The 23,060-nt window shown below is 50.3% G+C and overlaps 1 protein-coding gene across 1 annotated transcript; it reads left to right on the plus strand.

Moving 5' to 3' along the window:
- Positions 1-16,977: 16,977 nt before the first annotated feature.
- On the plus strand, positions 16,978-18,402 carry LOC143023973 (baculoviral IAP repeat-containing protein 7-like). The gene has a single exon (XM_076182657.1). It carries the CDS (start codon positions 16,978-16,980, stop codon positions 18,400-18,402), a length of 1,425 nt encoding a protein of 474 aa, XP_076038772.1.
- Positions 18,403-23,060: the final 4,658 nt, after the last annotated feature.

Raw genomic sequence — 23,060 nt, forward strand, 5'->3', positions numbered from 1 at the left:
GTAACAGACCAGAGGCAAGTGACACGAATGCGGTTAACCCATCGTCGTCTTCATACGAAGGAGGGTTGCCTTCCATTATTGTTTCCAAAACAGTATAGCGACCTTGTTGGTCTGTCGTGCGGAGAGTAAATGAATTGTTTACGAGTTCCCTAAACTCGGGTGCACTATCCACACTCTCCGCTATCGATGTCCACTTCAGTCCTTCCCGTGCATCGCTCACCCCCGGTTTGGGAAGGATCACTTTATTTTTTGTTCCCTCTTCTATTTCGGTCACTACGGCAATCTCGCCGAAATGACTATTCTTGCCGAACGGAGAAAACGTTGATACGAAGACCGGGAGCGTAACTTCAGTGTTTTCTTTAACTACACTTATAGCTTCCAACACACCTTTAGCTATCAATACAAACAATTTGCTAACGTACTTGAACACATTGTTGGTTCTTCCATCAAAGAGGTCAACCAAAAGGGTTGAAATTTCAGCATCTTTAGCAGGCTGGAACGAATTAGGACCGATGCTTTGAATCAAATGATCCATTGTATGATGGGGTTGTTGATCCGCGTAGACTCTAGCCAGTCTGTACCTGTCGCAATCTACATTTGGCAAATCTCTAATCACATCCTTATAATCCAACTCTTGTACAATCGTTTGCTGCCCCTGTCGCTGCCTCCTGTGGTGCATTTCTTGTTCCCACATCCTGTTAACCAAATCGATGAGACTCGAAACCAATTGACGAACAGTCAGAGAAGCTCTATCATTGTCCAAAATGTCATTGGCAAATGTTTGCACGTCTTCAAACTGACCTTTCATTATCAATTTACGCATCTCCTCCCCAAAAGAGCTCGTATCTCCGAAAAACCCACCCGAAGTAACCATCAATCGGTCTACAGCTACACCTTCACTCGCGTCTTCGTCCTCCTCATCGGAGGAGGAGGAAGAGGATTCGGTATCCGCCGCCACGCTGATCCTTCTCATAGGTACGGGCATGGGGTGGATCCGCCCGGTCGTACATTCCAACACCACACATACGGCAGAAAATAGTCCGGGACAAAACACGCCTCTACGCTCGAACGATTTGACGGCAGCTAGATATCTCACGACAGCCAGCAGGTCTGGCGCTTTCAGTACGAGATCTTTGTATACAATTCCGGGTGCCAGCAGCACATCGGAAGCCGTTTTGGGTTTAGAGTATAGCTCGGGCATGTAACCCGGCGTCCTGCCCGGTTGTTTCTGCAACAAGTACAGTTTTTTTAAATCAATCCCGGGAGGTTGTAAATGGGCAAGGTCCGGATCGGCGGATACCGAGGATACGAGGTGAATATTGATGGCCAACAGGAGAGATCGAAAATCGTCTCCGGGAAAGTCATCGTGGATGCGGTAAAAGTCGGCGGTGGCCTCAACAAATCGCACACTTTCGGTTAAGGCGTACCCGATCAACGCTTTTGGATATTGCAGCAGCGACTCGAAACGCGTACGAAAAATCAACGCGGCTTCTTTCCTGAACGTTCCCAGATCGCGGATATGCTCGGACTGCGGCTGATGATTATTTGGTGCACACCGTGCGATTTCTTCGTGCATCAGTGTGTCCAGATTTTCAGATAAGCCCATTTCTCTTGCCATGCCAAACCGCGATACCGCATTCCGATAGGGGTAACTACGAGACAAGAGGGTAGAGACTGCATTTAGAGCTGCTCGAAGCGTACGTTCGCGGTCCCTTCTAAACAGGTCTAGCAACCCATCCTCGTCCTGGCCTATTCGTAAATTTGAAAGGTATACTGCCAAACCCCTGAGGGCATTGTTCATTGACACCATCCATTCGGTGTTGTGTTCTGCCGACTCCAACGTCGCAGTTTTCATCAAATAGTCCGACATGGCTCCACTCATTGTTTTCATCATGTTGATTTGAAACGCCTCAACAATGGCCTCATCCAAATCTTTTTCGGATGGAGGTGGTGGTGTAGACATTTCTCGGTCCATTTTTTCTTTATCCAAATACTTGTTTTTATACTTCTTTTTATTTATTTACTCCAGGTGGAAATAAAAACGCTAGTAAATTTTCAGACAAAAATTTTATTTGACAAAACCCTCGTTAACCTATCGTCGAAATCTTGCCCGCTAAAGGGCTAGAATCACCCTCTCCAAATCGTCCAAATTTATGCGATCGTAGGCCGTGCACAAATTACCGGATCCATCCTCCTCCTCCTCCTCCTCCTCCTCATCAGCGTTTACAATAATCTCTTTGGACGCTTTCGTGCGCCACGCGTCCTCGTCCACCGCCACCAACCTGTCATTGGCAAAAGACTCGCGTCTGTTACCCTCGGCTCTGAGTTGTAGCATTTCTTGCCAATGGTCGATATCACCACTACCGCCGTCCGTCGATGAAATAATATCTTCGTCTACAAAGGCGGTACGAATCGCGTGGAAAAAATCTCTCGGTCCTCGACCGTCTCTATCCCCCTCCGACGGCAGGGGCGAATAACGGCCACCGACGGTCCACTCCGCGGTGCCTTCAATCACGGGACGGATGAGACGATCGTGCCAGCCGCCTCCGTCACACGAAGGTTGCGAACAAAAATCGGCCAGCGCGAGTAGCGAGGCGTCGCTGGCGGGATCGGAAAGCGACACGTGCGCCGATTCATGGTCGAGGGAGAAAAATAGGAATCGGAGCGATCGGCAGAAGGCGTGGCGGCACGTCTGTCGATACTTGCCGCGAGCGGCAATAGATTTGAGACCCGCAATGCACGGCGGCAGGAGCTGGCTTCGTAATGTTCCCACCGGCGTCGTGCCCGCCTTGCGGTAATCGAATTCTGCCTTATCGCCCTTGGTCATCAAACGCTTAACCCCCTTCCGCGTTTCCACGAGGGTGGGCAGGTCGCCGTCCACCAAACAGACCGTGACGGCGTTCATGTACTTGACGATGTTGGTCAGAATCACAACTCTCTCTAAAAGCCCCCCGGCCCGGTACAGGGCGGTGAAAACGGGATTCAGGGCGAGGGCGGTCACCATCAATTCGTTCTGCAACACCCGTTCGGCCGCGGCGGAATCCTTGACGGCGTGGACGGTCGGGGGGTCCATGCAGAGCTCGACGAAGCGTTCGGCCATGTGCCCGGGGTTCGACGGGTCGTACCCGCCGCCGTCCGAAGAGTTCTTGCTTTCCGCGATGACGGCGTCCCGCGCCATCGCGTCCAAAGTCGATTGCTCGTCCGAGTTTTTCCAGACGCCCTCTCCCGTGCGTTCATTGAGATGCACGCTGTCGAGAATCGTGCCGCGCGTAAGACGAAAGGCGGTTTCGAGCGTGTTCATGATGACTTTGATGGTCGCACGCGCAAACGCCACGTCGGTCACTCTGTCGTCCGCATCCGCATTGCTACGCATATAGTTGTACCTGGCCGTCAGTTTTTCCTGTATTGCCCTGATCGTGGTCCGACGCTGCTCGTTCTCTACGGTTACATATGGTACTTCTCGTCTCGGCACTCGACCGCCGTATAGATCGTCGTCGTCGTCGTCGTCAGATTCGTTTTGCCGCTGCCGTTTTTTTCCGGCGCGTCTGCTCTCAGCTACGAGTGCGGAACGGCGCAAGTCGCGGTTATCGGCGGCGGCTTTATTTTTGGCGTCAAACACTTCGATGGTGCGAGAGACTAGCACCTGCAGCACATCGAGGTCCGTAGCCAACTTGTTGGACACACTGCCCATGTTGACGGCGAACGGGATGGAGGCCGAAGCGTTCAATTCTCCAGATAGGGAAGCGGGATCGTATTGACAATAATTGCGAGGCGGCATGGGCACGCTGGAAATCTCTCGAGTGCCGACGGTGGTCGTCGTCGTCGTCGCCGGGGCCGGTATTGGAGTCCTGTTCAATATGTTGGCCAACGTCTGGCCACCGGCTTTTTCTCGCAAGAGTTGTAGGTTTAAAGCCGCGTGTCCAAAAGTGTCCGTCAAACAACTGTCTCTCAAAAAGATGGCAATCAGGGCCGGCATCAACAGTTTGAAAACGAGCGTGCGATGAGCCTCGTAACCGAGCAGGTGCAGTATGTTAAATTTGATGATGGAGAGTAACGAGTGCATCAGGGTCCATGTCAGGATGCGCGCAGGTGCGTACAGCACGGCGTCGGCCAGGCCGGCGCGGGAGGCTGGCAAATTGTTCAGGTTGCCCATGGCATCCCGCTGCTGTGGCGTCAGCACGGTGCGCACGAACGACAAAACCGACTCGCGTTTTGAACCGGCGCTCACGTGCTCGTTTATGGCGTTCAGTAATATGTCTTCCCCCGTACAACGGCGGTGGTAATGATGATGATGCCGATAGCCCGAACCCTCGGTAGACTGTAGTAGCATTTCGCGCCACTCGTCGGCGGCCGTCTCCGGAACTCGAGAGTGTTTCCACGTCTCGCCGCCGCCACCACCGTCGAGCCGCTTGTATTTCACCACCGCGGAAAGCGCGGTCCAAAAATCCGACGTGCGACCCCCCACCACGATATCGGCGAATAGCACGCTCTCCTTTGAAAACGAATCTCCTAAAAACAAGAGGTTGTGATCGTGCTTTGTCTTGACGTGCGTTTGCAACACCTCGGAACCGAACCTCAGCGTTCCCACCGATAGCGGGTTATAGTGTAACATGCCCGCTCGCTGGCACGCCTCTTCCACGAAATCGAGCGATCTCCAAATGCGGGCCCGTTTGTGCGCATTCTCGTCTTCCAGCAACGATTCTGCACCCGCGTGTTTAGACAGGATGGATCCCATTTCCATTGCACTCCTAACCATCGTGAGCCAATTGATCGTTTCCGACCCTATGGGAAACACGATGTGTCTCGGGACGCCACCCGTGTATTTGAACGCGACCATCTCGCCGGCACCCTCCACGGGCGAAAGCGAGAATCGGGTTCGATCGTGTAGTCCGGCGCGCTCTAATCGGCGCACGACGAAGTCGTGGAGGGCCGGGTTGTGCGCCAGGCACCACGGCGGTGCCTCCGCCGTCAGCGCGTTCCGATACTCGTAGATGCAATGGTCGGGGGACGACCATGACAATACCATCCTCTCGCGATCGGACGGGGCTCCGGGGGACACGAGAAACGTGGCAGAAGATACACCGCCAACCGTATGAGTAAAATCTGTAAACATTTGGTGCCCCTTTCCCTTTGTTCTGAAACCGGCAAGCACTGCCGCTCCCCGGTGGGAATCACAAAAAAAACGTTCCATCGTTGAGGTCGAATGGATTGAATGCGTATTTCTTTCTTTTTTTGTAAAAAAAAACTTACGGGAGGTTCTGGAGGAGGCGGGGATCCCCCGCGCCTCGACCCTCGGACGAATAAAACTTTTTTTTTCGATCGATGGGAGAAGTGTATATACAATAATGGAAGAACAGAGAATGAGGATAGCGGCGGCGGCGGTGGCGATTTTGGTGGCTTACGCGATGCTAGGGGCAGTGGGGGGGGTGTTGGGGGCGTGGTCAACTCTTCGTCGCTGTGCGGCCGAGTGAGGGCTGCCCCCCCCCCCATTTTTTTTCGTGAAAATTGGATACCCGGTAACGGAAATAAAAACAATTTTTGATTTTTGTAGTTTTTTTTATTCAACCAAAGCATCGAGAGCTTTTTGAGCCATACCATGTAGTTTCAACACGCTGGTTCGCCCTCTATTTTCATTCTTCTTCTCCCTCGTGTACACGACATTTCTTGGTCTTGACATCACCCCACGGGCCCACGCCATCCACTCCAAACAGTTGTACCTACTAATCTTTACAGCACATTCCGATCCAACTGTTTCTACAAGCATCTTGTGCCTCATACTGGACGGATCGGGTAGGTGAAACAAAAATTTGTTTCTCGCTCCGCGCACATTGCCACACCTCGTGTGTGCTCGAAGAGAACACTTGGCCATATAATTTTGTAACTCCAAAATGGGAAAAAGTACATTTTCATCTCGAAAGGACGACACAATACCAAAAAGTCTAAACTGATTATGTGGTTGGAATTTTTTGGCATCACATCCCTGAATATTGAATTCAACAGCGGTTTTTGAACAATACCCACTCGCTAGGCACAAGTTCCCGTACGACCCTAAAGTGGAAAAGAAGACATTTCTCAAGGCTCGTGGGCAACTCTGGGCCTGTTGAAAAGTCGCCACGACCCCTTCCGGCGTCCTGCACAATACCTTTCGCTTGGGTGGGTTTAACAATAAAATGATGTTTTTTCCATTTTTCAACTCTGGGCACTTTGTCGCATCAAATACACCCCCCATAGACTCGATACGCGAAAATGTCATTGGGGTTACGTATGCGCCAACCCGAGAAGCGGTAGTTAGTAGAGCCGAAACGCAGCCGTCCACTATTCGTCCTAAATTTAAATCTCTCACCATTTTGATTTCTTCTCTATCGAGACAAAGCACTTCGGCTAGACAGCTGGGAACCATGACTGCGCACAGTATGGTTTTCATTGTCGCAAAATCCTTGGCCGCCGATTTGTCCAGGGCACGTTCCAGAGTGGTTTTGGTTATAGCATAGCACGTCGACTTTTGTACCAAACCAAGCACTCGATTACAGCTGTGATCCCCTTCGGGATGAAGCGAGTTGGGCTTGATGAATGTTGATTCAAGCTGGTTTCCTCGCAGCATCAATCTGACGGAATTCTCGGAACACTCTATACCCACCCATGGTTTTGTCCCATCAAACTCTTGCATAAGGCGGTTAATGGTTGGCCGTAAAAGTTCCGTCATCATGGATCTAAGAAGTCCAATAAAAACGCAAGCACCAATGTGTTCTTGCAAAAATGCTTTAACGACAATGTTGTTGGATAAATGCAAAAAGTAACGTTGACGTTTGTTGCTATCCCAATAGTGGTCTAACGTGGGTGAATGAAAAGGTTTTCCCATTTCTGCTGCGGCGTGAAGACAGGGTCCAGGAATGTCGAAGCCCGCGTTATAGGCATCTAGAAAAATATAGTGAGGCAGTAGATTTGCGGCCTCCTCACCATATTTTTGTTTCGCTGCCAAAACGGCAGCACCTCGCGGCGCGCCAACCAACCAACCGTTCGTCAACGGCGCGTCCATCCGTGTGACCCCCTTCCGTGCCAGGTAGCTGAGAAAGAATTTTTTTTATTTGGAGAAAACAAGGAATTGAGGGAAGGACATCATAATGTTGGCAGTCGGCACCCCGCATTTGTTGTACGCAACTGAAAATTCGCTACTCGAAAGAGATCCAAATCTGTCGTCAAGCCCATCATTACATGTAGCCGTGTCACATCGCACCCAAAACATACAGTTTTCACGACCGTGTCCATGCCATTCTTTTCTTTAGCGTCGAAAATATTCTTGAAAATTGTACTGGCAAAATAGTCGGCAGGTAAACGATCAGGTTTTCTCACGGTGGCGCCCATGGCCCTAATCGGATGAAAGTTGATCATGAGCACTTCTCCGCCCTGGCGCCATGGCGCGGTTGACACATCACCGTCCGTGCGCGTAAAGATTGCGAGTTTTGGCACCAACGTGTTTTCGGTAATGTTGATGGCCTCACTGCAAACCGGTGAATCATGCTTCGCCGTTGCCAACCACTGGCGAAACGCCATACACCAGGGGCCGGCTCCACTGGCCAACAACGGGTTGGATGGGCAATCGAGGTTAACGATGGCATATTTGATGTTAGAAGGAGGAGCTTCGGTCCTACAAAAATCCCACAAGTTGGCAGCACGAGGCATGATAACGAGCGGGTGATGGGGTTTGTTGTCCTCCCCCTCTTCATCTTCTTCTTCTTTTTGTGTGAGACTTTCCAATATTTTTGCCCCCTTTTCAGCCCAAAACTTTAAAAGACTTGCCTTCCATTCCCAGTGAATGTGGGGAGAAAGCAGCAATTCCAATGCCGCTTTCAACAAATAATCTGTTTTTATTAGCGACGTGGGGGTAGAAGAAGGGTATCTGAGAATATGGAACGAACGTCTCGTGTCGCAGCTGCACACCGCTTCCGCAAACGTGTTGTCTTCACACGGCTCCCCGATACACGTCATTCTCAAGTCTCGATCATCGTGGTTTAGAAGAATAATTTGTAGTTGTACGGCTTTGCGCAATACCCTGGTAAATTCGTAAACTTGTCGGAAACGGTTGAGCAGCACGGGAGCTTTGGGGTGTCTAAAATAATCCTTCCTGCTTCCACTTAGCGACCATATCTTGATCAGATTGCTGGCTGCCCGATTGATAACACTCGAAGGCACTTCAGGCAACGGATTCTCTGGGTTGCAACAACAATTCAGGATTGTCGTGCGATCGTCGTCTGATAACCATTTGGTCGTTTCTGCATCCCACTTGCCACCCATGGTGTGGTGCACCACGATCCAGGCGACAGAACGCATGTGTGCATCCTTTCTCCCACTCTTCACCGATGTCAAATGTTTTTCCCATCTTTTCAGAGATGCTGCAAGTGGATCCAGTAATTTGTGCACGGCTTCTGGCTTGTTTGCCAAAGCTAGATCAAAATGAGGAATCTTTTTCTTTTCCTCAACAACCGGGGCGATGACGTCATCATTCTGCGCCAACAGATACGCGATGGCTTGACGTGTTTCCTGTAACTCTTTCAGATCCAACATATTTTGGTATGGGGTGGAGGGACGGTGATGTACATTATATAGACACGGAGAAGAGGCGACATTTTCCTTTTTTTTTCCTATCCAAGTTTTTTCACTCTCTTCTTGGTCCGTTTTTTTTTGTTTCAAAGTCAAAGTCGACGACAACAACACAAGTGATGGCGTGCCATTGTTTGATTCACTCACTGGACAGATGGGGAAATTATCTGGTATGGAAGGGTATAAAAAATCATCATCGACCGAGCAGCAGTCACCATAAACATGGACCACCACCACTACTCTATCCATACACGTATTGGGTCGTACGATCCGTCAACGTGCAGGGCGCAAATTGAGCAAGAATATCTGGTGGATGATGATAATTTAGTACCCCTCGGATACTTGTCGTCTGTTGAAGATTGTGTCGTGCCGTTGAATGATACCAATCCAAGCTCGGGTATCAACCGTGTCATTTCCGTTTGGCAGGATGATGGGATCACGCGCACCCTGTGCCCGACAAAAGTGTTGGTCCGTCCTTCCGAGGCTATAGAAAGTGCGTTCAAATCCGCGATAGCCAAACAACGTTCGTCAACAAATGGGAAATCGATACCGTTATCGACCGTGGGTGTGCATTGGCGTACATCCACCGGCAAGTCTATCGTGACCTACAACCCCACGAGTCATGTTACGTTCAACTGGTACAACAGTCAGGTGGTTCATTTCGAAGTGCATCGAAACATGGATTTGCTCATGCTCATGACGGCGTTCTTGAAACACAATGGCGTGTGGGGTGGATCCACCGCTCTCATGTCACTGTCTCGTTTCGATTATGTCGGCGCCTATTTCGATTGGTCTTGGGGTGGATTATCGACATCCTCGGTGTACGACTTTGGCAAGGAGCAAATGCAACTGGCGGCGGCGTACAAGAATTGTGAACGTGAAGTTTCCGAGGCGGCCTGGGATTCTAACAAGAAAAGGTTCAAAAGAATGACGGCGGCGGACGACGACGAAGCGACACTCGGCTGCAACCACACTTGCCCAGACCTCCACGTGGCGTTGGACGAACGAGTCCAAGCCTGTGTAGCGTGTTTTTGCAAATCTTTTTTCACCGAACCTTTTCAAGTAAAACCCAAACCCGGTGGTGCGAATGCAGCCCGAGCGATGATCGACGGATGGTTATCGCGCGCCAGCAGGGCGGAAGAGGGCGGCGAGGCGGCCCCGTGGGCGGGTTTGGTGGACGTGGTTCGAAAGACGCTAGGCAAACTGGCCGATGGCCGGAGTTGGAACTGGCCCGAAGAAATGGATGCCAATATGCGTTACGAGTGGGTGACTCACACTCTTGCCCGATGCCTCGACAAACCGGGTGTCGACCCCTCGCTACTCTATTCTCTCATGAACCCGTTTGGAAAAATGTTGCTCCTCTTCTTGGAAAACGGAGGCACCCTATCCCCACCCAACAGCAACAAAACCGTTCTCGTCTGCGGTCGCTTCTTTGATGTGGTCATCCCGATCGGCAATTGCATCTGGTCGTTTCAAATGTGTCCCGGCAAAACCGTGGCGGTAAGAGCGGGAGAAGGCGGGTGTTTGGAGACGCGTAGACAGTTGCCGCTCGACGCTTCGGACGACGAGTGCCCGAAACGTCGGGTGTACAAAGCTTTCTGTCGAGGCGAAGGAATTACAAAAGCGGGAGAAGTTTTGTCTGACGTGGCGCAATCGACATCGGCATTGCAGCTGCTGTTGAACAACCGCGAGTTTGACGTGGATGCGTCGGGCCGCATAACTTCTAGGGCAATATTGACCGACGATATCGTCTCGCTGGAAGCGACGGGGTATCGACCAGTTCGGGCTCCCGGTACCAAGAATCAGAGCAGGGTCTCTGGACGCCTATTGCAGCTGTTGAAAACTAGAGTGGGCGGTAACATGTGGTACTCGAAATTGCTCGATGCGATTCTAGTGGAGGATCTATCAACCAGTAGTCCCGAGCTGTCGGCCCAAGCTACGATTCGTGCCGCTACTGACAATCGCGTTTTTTATTACGATATTGAAACTACGGGTTTGAATCCTCTTGATCGGAACGCTCTCGTGACGGCGATATGCGGCACCCTCACCACGGGTGGCGTGGTTGAAGGGGCCGTGCGTGCCGTGTTCGGGCTGGCTACCGGTACGGGAACACCCGACGATCTGGAATTGGCGGTTCGCAAGTGCTATGACGACGACAAGAAGAAGAAAAAACACGTCACGGAGACTCTGCCGGATCGCGTGCACACGTACGCGAGCGAAATTGAGTTGCTCATAGGCTGGGGCGACTACTTGGGGAAAGAGGCCCGACCGCACATGATTTCTGGGTGGAACAGTTTTGGTTTCGACGATTTTTACATTTTTGCAACTATTGTGCGGTACCTGGTCGAAAAACCCTGGGGTGATGCGAGTCCCGACCCCCTTCGTGCTTCCAATGTACAACAACGACTTTTACTGGCCCGTGGGGGCATGTACGACTTTTCTGCCTTTGTGAATCCGACCACCGGTTACCTGTTTCCTTCTGTGGCTACCATACTCTCGGGAATGGTTCGCGAACATGCCGGCGCCGCATCGTCGTTCAACAACAACGGCGGCGGCGGAGATTTACAGAGTCTCATGGGCAGTATGGCCACGTGTCTGCGATTGGACATGATGAAAGTATGCGCCAAGGCGTACCGAGAACAACTTTCTGAATTTAACCTCAACGCCATGATGAGAAAGGTTTCAAAGGACGGAAACAAGGAGGAGGTGTTGAAGGATCCAATCGACGTCAAGTACCATTTGCTCAATTATGCCGAACGCACACCGGACGAACAGGCTACGGTGCTACGGTACTGCAGCAAGGATGCGCATTTGGTTGCCATCGTATCGTCCGAGATTAATAAAGAAGGCGAAATATTCCAGTTGGCGCAAGAATCGGGGCTCAGTGTAGCCACCGTCGTCACTCATCTCGACCGGCCCCTGTGCATCATCGAGGGAGCACTGTACCGGTGCCTGGGCACGAAACGGGCAGATGCGAGAGGTTGCGGTATCCGTCGCCACTCGTTGGCTACCGACACCAAGGGCGGAATGGTGGCCCAACCTCTGGTCGAACAAACGCCGTGCCAGACGGTGGACCTGTCGAGCCTTTATCCTTCGCTGATGCACGATTTTAACTTGTGCACCACCACGTACGCCACTCACGGTCAGGTGGTGGAGCTGCGCAACCGGCGAGTAAGGACCAGAATGCGGGAGGCGGGACTCGATCGTCCGAACCTCGCAATCATGGATGCGGCCAACACCGAGGTGCTCGCCAGGTATCAGTGCGTGGATATTGTCGTGCCCAGTTGGGTGGTGATACGACCGACGGGCGAAAACAGTAAAACGCGTCTCGAGAAAGAATTGGATTTTTCATGGTGGCGGCAGGGACGGCGGCCGCGGGACGATTGGAGCGATAACCGATCGCCCAATGCGCTCCTCCGGTGCGGGGGTTTAGACTACGCGCCCGAAGTGCCGTGCAACGACAAGATCCAGATGGCGGCCTACTCTGGCGACGACGCTCACATCCAACCGACCGGACTGGAATATTTGGTGACGGTCCTCCCCGTTCTGGCGTGGGAATCTCCGCGGGTGGCTGCACACGTCACGGCCGGAGAGTGCACGGATGCGGAACAGTTGTGGGCCATGATGGAACAAGATTTTAGCGTCGAGGAAGACGAGCGTCTACGACAAACTCGTGGCGACGCGGCGTTCGTCGGCGGCGGCAGGGAGCCCGGGGATCGCGGCATTTCCAATCCCGTGGCTCTTCGACTCGGGGGCGGCTGCCGCCACCACAACCATCGGTTGGTGGCCCTGTGCGAACGCATCAACCGTCGCGTCAACGCATTCGATTCGGCCGAGGATGGGGCGGTGAAGCGCTGGGCGGCGAGAATGTTCGATGTGGGAGCCTACTGCCGGACTTGGAATGCGCGCAAGGACGTCCTGCCCGGGGTCGTTCCCACAATGCAGCTGAGGTACCGAGCGCAACGCGTCGAGATGAAGAAGCTGGTCAAGCAGTATCGCACCACGGATCCCATTCTGGCCGACAGGAACGACGTGGGAGAAAAGGTGTTGAAAATATTCATGAATTCCCTGTATGGCGTGCTGGCACTCAGGTCGTCCACAAAGACGGAGGTGAAGAAGTCGACATGGCGGCATGCCATGTCGTACGAGCAAATCATGCGTGCTAATGCGGCGGGAGGTGTGGGCGGAGGTACCAGACACACGCCCATGGCTAACCAAATAACACAATTGGCCCGCCGCGTTTTTGCCAACATTGGCGCATCGCTACGCCAGTTTCTGCCCAACATGAAACAGGCGTATGGCGACACGGACTCTACGTTCTTGGTGCACAACATTCCGGGCGACGGGAACGAAATTGTGGTTTCGGGGGACGGACGACGACACTACCTCCTCGTGGATCTCCACCTCAAGATGAAGCTGGCAAAACTCGTTCCGGCAATTATCAACCGTGCAACAAAGGGTATCGCTCGCGGGCACATGATGAATATCGAACACGAACGCACGGCCCTAATGTGCCACCTCTTTGCCAAAAAGACGTACCACATGCTGCACCTGAGCGAGGGGTCGCCGGCCTGCAAGGCCCTGTTCGAAGGGATCGTCCGCGCCAACAACAACGACGAATTGGTGAATGACGACGACGATCCGTTGGCGGGGAACGTGGGCAACCTCAAGAGTTTTGTCAAGATCGTACCCGCACCGTCATCCGCACACGGGTATGTGGTTCCGCACAACCCCGGCTTGATTCTGAGACTCGTAAAGGGGTTCGATTTTGACGACGAATTTTCTCTCGGTCAATGGCTGACATCCTCCCTAAAGTGGGTCGCTTTCGATCTCGAAGCTTTGCGCGACCTGTACACCAGCAAGATGCTGGACGCCACGGAATGGGTGAGCGCCAGGACGGCCAGGGCCATCAGCGATCCCGAACAGGAGGAACGGGTCGCGGCCGCCGAAAAGTTGTTGTCTCTGTATCGAAAGGGCGCGTTCGTAAAGAAGGGTATCGTTTCTGCGACTAAACTCAAGAAACTACAATCCGTTTTCGACCGCGCGGATGCGCTCGCTTTCGGCCAACTGCCGTCTTACGAAAAGACGATGAAGGAACATGCCCAGAATTGTGCCTCGTTCCAGGTTAACCCCGTTCTCGTAGTATCGTCGGCACGCGTGCATACGGTTTCGGCGGGGTACCAGAAAAACCCCAACCCCGCAGCTATGGCTATAAACAATCACCTGAACCCTTCCAACAAGATAGATGTCGACGAAAAGTTCTTGTGCGCCACGGCCGTATCCGGCTGGGGCCTGACACTGGATAAAGAAGTTCCACCGGGATACTATATCTCTACGTCAGTTCGATGGAACCCAGAAAAAATGATCGGGTTGGTAGCTGGGCATTCGGTGAGGAGTTTATCTGTGGTCGCCAACACTATCAAGAGTGTATACGACATGGTCAAGGCGGACAAGACCGATTTGTCCAGCATGTACAACACCACGTCGAGCGTTCTGGAAAAGATGAAAGCAAAGGGGTTCGCCGTGTTCCCCGGCTCGATGTCGTTCGCAACGGGAATCACGGTGACGGATGTCCTAGCGCGTTCTATAAAATCTATAGCATCCAGCGATGAACATGGTGAACGCGCGATTGAATTTACGACAACACCAGATTTTGACGAGGAGGAGGAGGAGGAGGAGGAGGAGGAGGAGGAGGGAAGAAGAGGAGGAGGACAAATTAGACTGGGTCCATTCACGGACACAACTTTGGACGAGGTGGACCCGCGTGTTAAATCACAGCTCATGATTGTTTTGTCTCAATTGAAGGCCGCCAAAGCGATTGTAGAGAAAAAGAGGGGCGAGGGTTCAAGACTCGATAAACTCGTGGCCGCCGTCGAAATTGAGCCCGTGCAATTATTTCGTCGGATTGTCGAAAGAATGAAGAGCCACGAAAAGCAGTGTCCATTGTCAATCACCAATAACGAGTTGATGGCCAATATTCTAAAGGCGTTGGGGGGGTTGATGAAATGCACCGCGACCTGCGTATACGCGTGCTGCCAAGCCCTTGATTTTGTTGCAGGGTATTGTGTAACTCTACAAATGGAAAACAAACGGAGGGAAAGGGCAGGAGCATCCATAGTGCGACAATTTTTTTCAGATGCCTCATTACAGAAACTTGCTATTGATCGCATTTCCGAGTGTAAAGAAGCGCAGCTCGTTGCGAGAATTTTCGAATCGAGATACCTGCGTGATGCCAATGCGGTCGTACACCTATTTGAACTCCCAACGGTGGGAATGACAACGGACCAAGTGGTCCAAGCGGTGCGGCACGAGACGTCGCCGTTTCGAATGAACGTGGCGACCGGCACGGGCGCGATTTGGAACGAGAAGAGTGATGATTTCTTTGGCCCGTTACAATCGGTGGAAGATTGGGCGAGGAGGACGGCTGAGTTTGGTCGAGAGCAACCACTCCCGTTTTTTACAGGGGTGTATCATGTGGATATTTTGGAAATAATGGCCTCTGTGTTGAGCCTCATGTGGTATGAATAATGTCATTTTTTTCTTTGCTCGATTTGAGCCAATTCCCCAGAAGAAAGAAATTTTGTGTACATAAACGTTTTGAACAAAGTATGAATGAACCAATTCTACTTTTATTACCCTCTGGAACTAATTTCCTATACTCCTCCTCTCCAGTAGAGGTGGAAACAACACGAATGCCGGTAATTTTCAAATAATTATCGAGTCGTGAAGCTAAACAGGCGGCTGCTTCTAACTCTTTGAGTGTGTGTACGATTTCTTTTTGTTGTAAATTCGTATAACACCCCACGATTTCAACGTTTTTGTTTTTCAAATTTTTCAAATTTTGCATGATGTGGTATAATACTTGATTTGTGGAGCAATGAGTGGTTTGGTTCAAATATGGTATCGGAGAGTCACAATCCATCACGAGAAAAATTCGCTGCATTGGGATTCCAAAGTCTCTATTAACATACATCAGATTTATTAGGGTATTGAAACATACAATTTATATTCATAACTCCATGGCATCGAAAGGGGTTAGACAACCACTCCCTGTGGTTGCTTTAGCGCGTTTCATCACCTTATTCATAATGATATCTTTTCTTCCTCCTCCCACTGTTCAGATTTCATTTTCAACGACGTTATCACGATAATTTTGATGATAACCGTTATGATAAATGCCCCACAAAAAATTTTTCTTCTTCTGGATTTGCCTCCGTTGGCTGCTGTGGTGGATGCTGCTGGTGGTGATGGTGTTGGTGGTGGTGGTGGTGGTGGTGGTGGTGGTGGTGGTGGTGGTGGTGGTGGTGGTGGTGTGCCTCCTGCCGCCCTCACACACACGGGCAGCAGCGGCGCGTGCATCTTGGGAATTGGAAGAGAAGAACACGGGCGACGCTTTGCTGGTTTGGGCCCAGGAAGGCTTCGTTACGACTGTGGTGGTAGGAGCAGGGCGACCCTATATATACCCCTCCCTCCTCCTCTCCTCCTCCTACTCTCCTCCTCCTCCTCTCCTCCTCCTCCTCTCATCCTCCTTCTGTCCTTCTCCTCCTCATCTCCTCCTCCTCCTCCAGGCGGTTTGGGAAACCCCCATGAAGCATGGTCGATCCGAGGGTTGATCGATTTTTTTTTGTGAATTCCTGAATCCCGATCCTGCCCTCGGATGAGTTCACCAAACTTTTTTTTTCGAACGACTCCCTCCTCGGATGAGTTCGACAAGTCAACCAAAGCAAGAGGGGCGAGGGTTCAAGACTCGATAAACTCGTGGCCGCCGTCGAAATTGAGCCGCATTGTCAAAAGAATGAAGAGCCACGAAAAGCATTTTTTTCGAACGACTCCCTCCTCGGATGAGTTCGACAAGTCAACCAAAGCAAGAGGGGCGAGGGTTCAAGACTCGATAAACTCGTGGCCGCCGTCGAAATTGAGCCGCATTGTCGAAAGAATGAAGAGCCACGAAAAGCAGTGTCCACCGTCGTGTTGGTGGCCAATATTCTAAAGGCGTTGGGGGGTGTGTGTTGATGAAATGGGCTGATGGATATTCAACAACATCAACAACGACTGAACCTCGCGGATTAATCGTCACCGAATCGACGCCGACGTCCTTACCTGAAGATCTTCTGAATTCTATGACACATTACCCTGGCGTTATCCGCCTATCTGGCGTGGGAGAAACAACTTCTCGTGAGTTTACAAATAAAATTTGAAATGACATGAACTTCTTTTGCTCAGAACATCCCATTCAACTTTCTTTTTTGTAAAGAAGGAATCAGCCTCGGTTATTGAAACTCGCGGCACGGGTATAAATAATTTTCCCTGTGCGTTCTTGTTGACAAAGCACGCAAGGAGGCCTCGTTGAGCGGAGGTGCTCTTTAGAATTAATTTTTGATGTTGTCTAAATTCAAGTCTTATGATAGTTTGCGTTATGAGAAAGAACGTTTAGCCACCTTCGTTAACTGGCCCGTGGAATGGCTTAGTCCACAGCAGCTTTCAAAAGATGGTTTCTACTACCTTCGCACAGAAGATCACGTGGCTTGCTTCTTTTGCCGCGGCATTGTTGGATCTTGGGACCCGGGCGATACTGCAAGAGGGGAACACATGCGATACTTCCCACAATGCCCTTTTGTGAAGGGACATCCTGTTGGAAATGTGCCCCTGGAAGAAAGTGAAATACTTGCACGCATCCCAACTCCTGCTCAGCAGCCCACTATTTCAAGTTACGATGTTTGTGGCAGTGGTCGACACATGCCAGGGTCTTATCCAGAATCCCAGCCTAAGGAAGGAACGTGGATGGGTCTCCCACAACACAGCGGTCCCAAACGAAAAGATTTCCTTACGAAGGAAAGTAGAGTATCGTCATTTTCCAAATGGCCTGAACGGGTTCAACAGAGACCAGAGGAACTTGCAGATGCAGGATTCTTCTATTGCGGACTCAGTGACCATGTGAGGTGCTTTCATTGTGGCGGTGGTCTTCGTAACTGGGAAAATGATGACGAAGCCTGGGAAGAGCACGCGCGTTGGTACCCAGATTGTAATTTTGTACTTTTGAAGAAAGGGCAAGATTTCATAAATAAGTTTCAGCCACCCCCACAGCCCAGTAAAGGAGGTGCGACATCAGCCAACTCTTCTAAAAGTATTGATGGGGTCATATCGGATGCAGAACTGGAGCGCCTTCTGCAGCTGGACATTGCAAGGGCCGCAATGAATATGGGATTCCCTCCTGCCACTGTGAAAGCCACACTCAGGAGGAAGCTTGAGCAGACGGGTACTCCCTTCTTCAGTCTTGAGACCTGCATAGAGGCAGTGTTGCAGTACATGGAGGAAGAGACACGCCAGACTCTGCGGCAGGAGGAAGATGTTCCGATGAATGTAATCCAACACCAACGACTTCAGTCGCAAGGTGAAGATATTCCTCCCAGCTCTACTCGATCATCTTTTGGAGTATCTTCAGCTTCTGTGGACCCGACAGACCCCGAACCCCAATATTTGCAATCTGAAGAAGAAGAAGAAGAAGAAGTGGTCAATATGCCACAAGAGAACACGTTTGTGGAAGATAGAAGTATAACCGATGCAAATGTGGAAATGAAGGGCTCTCTTGCTCCCACTAGAGAAGTGATAGTAGATTGCAAAGAAGAACTGGAACGACTCAAGGAGTCAAGGATGTGTAAAGTTTGTATGGACTGTGAGATGGATGTTGTGTTTCTGCCATGTGCACACATGGTGGCCTGTGCATCCTGTGCTGTGGCTCTTAGTACGTGTCCCATCTGTCGTCGGGACATTAAATATACAATTAAACCTTTTATGGTTGAATAAACTTTTTTTGTGTCAATTTTGTTTCCATAACCGTGACTTTTTTCTATATAATGCTAGTAAAAGATGTTGTACACTAACGCCATCCCCGACACGATGAAAAACGATGCTGACACTGCCGATAGGGGCGCCCACCTTCGATGGATTTCGTCGGTGGCCCAATGGGTGGTGACTGGTTGCACACTGGACACATATCGTTTGTTCTCGACGTACAATGCGCCCATAACCGACAATGAAAACAATCTAATGTGTGTAAACATGGCCAAACACATGAACGCCGATAAGGCAGAAGCATTCATGGCTGCAACGATCGACCGCTTCTGTTGGCCCACCACGATTGGAGAACGCAACAACCTCAACCACATGAAAAATTTCGGGGCAGTTTTCGACCTGTGTAGTGTCGACACACTGTGCACAATGTTTGTGAGACTCGACGACACGGCGAGAGACGAGGAGGAGCAGGAATTGGTGAGGGATTACGTGATGCATCCGCGGATTGATGGTGTTGAAGAAGAAGGCGTGTTCTCTGACCCGCTGTTGTGTAACGTCTCTTTCCTATTCTATTTTGCCAAGTTGGACAAACTCAATTTTGCTAAAGTACTTAACCCATTTTTCCTCGTTCATCAGTCAAACCATTTTTCCTCGCTTTGGGGTTTCCCACATGCTTTGAATCTCGACATTTTCCCTAACCTATATTACACTGGACGGAATAACGTATACGTTAATGACAAAGCGCCCAAGGAGTGAATCGATCAATGCTGACAATGGCAGCAATCAACCATTGTCGTCGACTTCAAAACAAGAAAAGGAAGAAGAAGAAGAAGAAGAAGAAGAAAAAGGGTACTCAACTGTGAAATGTGCTCTATCGTCCATACTGAAGAATAACGATACCATCAGATCGCGGATAGGTGAATGTGTTGAGAACGTGTCCAAGATGGCAAAAAAGGCTTCGTTACTGTGTCACATGTTGATTGAAGAGAGTTTGGGTCAAATTTACGATCGTCTTATTGTTAGCAAAAATTGCAAAGACGATTACGATAGACTAGAAAAAAATCTCAACAGTTTCAATTATTTCTATCAGATGTACACGAAGGGATGCGAATCGAGGAAACAGAGTAAACCCAACATGGAACTCGATGCTTTATGGAGGAGACTGTCTGACGAGTTTGGCATACTCTTCAAAAAGGAAAAAAGGTTTAATAGTGATTATAGTTACATCAGTTACAACGCCCATCAATTCAAGGTGTGTTTTTCAAACAATATACGGCTCAATTTCGATAAGAGGAGAGAAAAATTCCTTTACCGACTAATCGAAAACAAGTACGGAACAGGGACACTGGACAGGAGCACGAAGGGAAAATACATGCGTTTCTTGAAGAATAGCGTTTGGTGTGATGGTAAGAGCGTCGTGAAAACCACTTTGGGCGATGAGGAACGGGAGAAACTTTTGAGCGATTTCAAAGACGAGCTCGCATTGCAGAAATTGATTTTGATTACAAAAACTAGATACAAGATTGCACCGAAACTGATGTTCCACTACCACATGAATCGGGTGTACTCGACGATGAGTGCGACGACGACGACATACAAACCCGTGCCGGTGTGCCCCCAAAATAAAATCAAGATGAGGTTCATCGCCATCGATGCGGCGGGCGTTAAGGGTATGAGGACTTTGGAATCGCGCAAATCGACCAAAGATTCCGACGATAGGTTAACGAGAGAAGGATGGAACGAAATCTTCGACATGGACAAGATAAATGGTCTCCCCAGAGGGAGGAAAAAAGGGACCGTCGTCTTCAACAGATACATTTTGACAGACGGTGTGTCTGCGTGTATTGTATTCAAGAATCCGGATTACAAGAAACGTAAAAAGCAAGATAGTCCAGCGGAGGACGATACACTTCGTGCACAGACGACACGCACTACTCATTTCAACGTGATTGGGATAGATCCGGGAAGGTCCAACATTTTGTATGCATCTGAAGTATCCAATAGCGATTTTGTCAACCCCGTCCGCAACAGTAAGATTACCGCAAAGGAGTGGGGCCACAGGAGAGACAATAGAGGTTTTTGCATCAAAAGACAAAAGTGGCAGCGCGACGACGAAGATTATTCTAAAGCAGAGGCACAACTATCGATGACCGATAATGTATACGAGTATGCTAAAGTTTATGTCGATAACATGGACGTGTTATGGAGACACAATTCCCAGCTAAAAATACGTAAAGAAAGTTTTAGATCGTACGTTCGCAAACAGAAAGCGTGCGCTTGGGCCGCCAACAAGATCGTCCCGCCTTCGACCCCGTCTTCGACCGTAATTGCTTTCGGCAACGCCAAGTTCAACTCCTCGGGCAAGTACGAGGGTCGCTGTGCGGCCCCCAATGCCGAGTTGAAGAAGGCCGTCCGGAACGTGGCACGCGCGAGAGGGGTGACGTTCGTTGAAGTCGACGAACACAATACGTCGAAAGTCTGCAGTAGGTGCGGATCCGTCCTGCAGGGTGTTGTCGTCCCGCCCAAGAAGAAGAAAAAGGAGGAGGGTGGAGTGTGGGAAGGCGAGGTTCGCGAAGTTAGAGGTTTGAAACGTTGCACCGGCACCAGGACCGGTAGAGGGGGAGATGACATCCCATCACAGCAGCGTCGAGAGTCTCATCGTCGTCCGCCATGCCGAGAATGGACTTTTGTCAACAGGGATAAGAATGCGGCCGTTAACATTGCGAGAAAGGTTTTTATGAAACTTTCGGATGAGGTCATGCAATCGAACATCTCTTTGCAAAATGGGATTTATTTGGAGAAGACAAAAAATTACGTAACTAAGTTGGCGCGTGAGTTTTTGAAACGTGCCAAAGCAACCACGAAAGGGAGTGGTTGTCTAACCCATTCTGATGCCATGGAGGTGAACGGTAGTGGGTGAAGTGCTACCTGGTATCGAATGGGTTAAAGACAACCCCAGACATGGACAAGATTAACGGTCTTCGCAGAGGGAGGAAAAAGAGGACCGTCGTTTTTGGTAGATGCGTCATGACAGACGGCGTGTCTGCATGTATTCGATTCAAGGATCCTAAAATCAAGAAAGAACGTGACGCGGCAGAAAATTCGAATAACGCCGGGTTGCGAGGAGGCGTGCTTGGAACTAAAAAGAGAAAAATGTCGAAGGTCACGACCACGTTTTCCGTGGATGGTGTCGATTCCATGGCCGTGGCCTCTGGAAACCATCCGCCAGAGAATACTGCGGATAACGATACCATTCGCAAACTTCGTGCACAACGCACGCCTCATTTCAACGTGATTGGGATAGATCCGGGAAGATCCAACATTTTGTATGCGTCCGAAGTATCCAATAGCGACTTTGTCAATCCCATCCGTAATAGTAAGATTACCGCAAAGGAGTGGGGACACAGGAGAGACAATAGAGGTTTTTGCATCAAAAGACAAAAGTGGCAGCGCGACGATAAAGATTATTCTGAAGTAATGGAACGTCTGTCGATGACCGATAATGTATACAATTATGCTAAGATTTATGCCGATGATATGGACGTGTTGTGGAAACACGCTTCCCAGCTAAAAATACGCAAAGAAAGTTTTAGATCGTACGTTCGCAAACAGAAAGCGTGCGCCTGGGCCGCCAACAAAATTGTCCCGCCTTCGACCCCGTCCTCGACCGTAATCGCTTTCGGCAACGCCAAGTTCAACTCCTCGGGCAAGTACGAGGGTCGTTGTGCGGCCCCTAATGCCGAGTTGAAGAAGGCCGTCCGAAACGTGGCTCGCGCGAGGGGAGTGACGTTCGTTGAAGTCGACGAACACAACACGTCGAAAGTCTGCAGTAGGTGCGGATCCGTCCTGCAGGGTGTTGTCGTCCCGCCCAAGAAGAAGAAAAAGGAGGAGGGCATAGTGTGGGAAGGCGAGGTTCGCGAGGTTAGAGGTTTGAAACGTTGCACCGGCACCAGGACCGGTAGAGGGGGAGATGACATCCCATCACAGCAGCGTCGAGAGTCTCATCGTCGTCCGCCATGCCGAGAATGGACTTTTGTCAACAGGGATAAGAATGCGGCCGTTAACATTGCGAGAAAAGTTTTTATGAAACTTTCGGACGAAGTTATGCAATCAAACATCTCTTTGCAAAATGGGATTTATTTGGAGAAGACAAAAAATTACATAACTAAGTTGGCGTGTGAGGTGATGAAACGCGCTAAAGCAACCACAGGGAGTGGTTGTCTAACCCCTTTCGATGCCAAGGAGGGTGAAAGGGGTAAGACCGTCCAACGAACAATTATTGCATGCCTTTATCGAGGGCAAGATTAGTCATTTTGGTGATGACAAGAAGTGTGAGTTTGCAAAATATTTATTTGCAAAGTATGGTTTCCCGACACCGCCTTTCAGTAAGGCCGATGCCGTCAAGTTTCTAAAAATGATGTACGGACACAAGAAGTTTATCACGACGAGGTCGACGGATAAGGAAGCAGAAGAGGATTGCGCCATATGTTTGACAAAATTGGGCGAATACCACCACATCACTAGTTGCAAACACTGTTTTCATGCAGAGTGTTTTGACGAATCTCTTCGTTATTCGCGCTCGTGTCCACTCTGCCGTAAAGGTGGGCAAGAACCTCCCAAATTTGATATCGTAGAAAGTGAAACGCTGCCCCCCAAACCGCCGACGCCAC

This window comes from Oratosquilla oratoria, unplaced genomic scaffold, assembly GCF_046742065.1.
Source record: "Oratosquilla oratoria isolate Oo_2021 unplaced genomic scaffold, ASM4674206v1 SCAFFOLD74, whole genome shotgun sequence".
NCBI lineage: Eukaryota > Metazoa > Arthropoda > Malacostraca > Stomatopoda > Squillidae > Oratosquilla > Oratosquilla oratoria.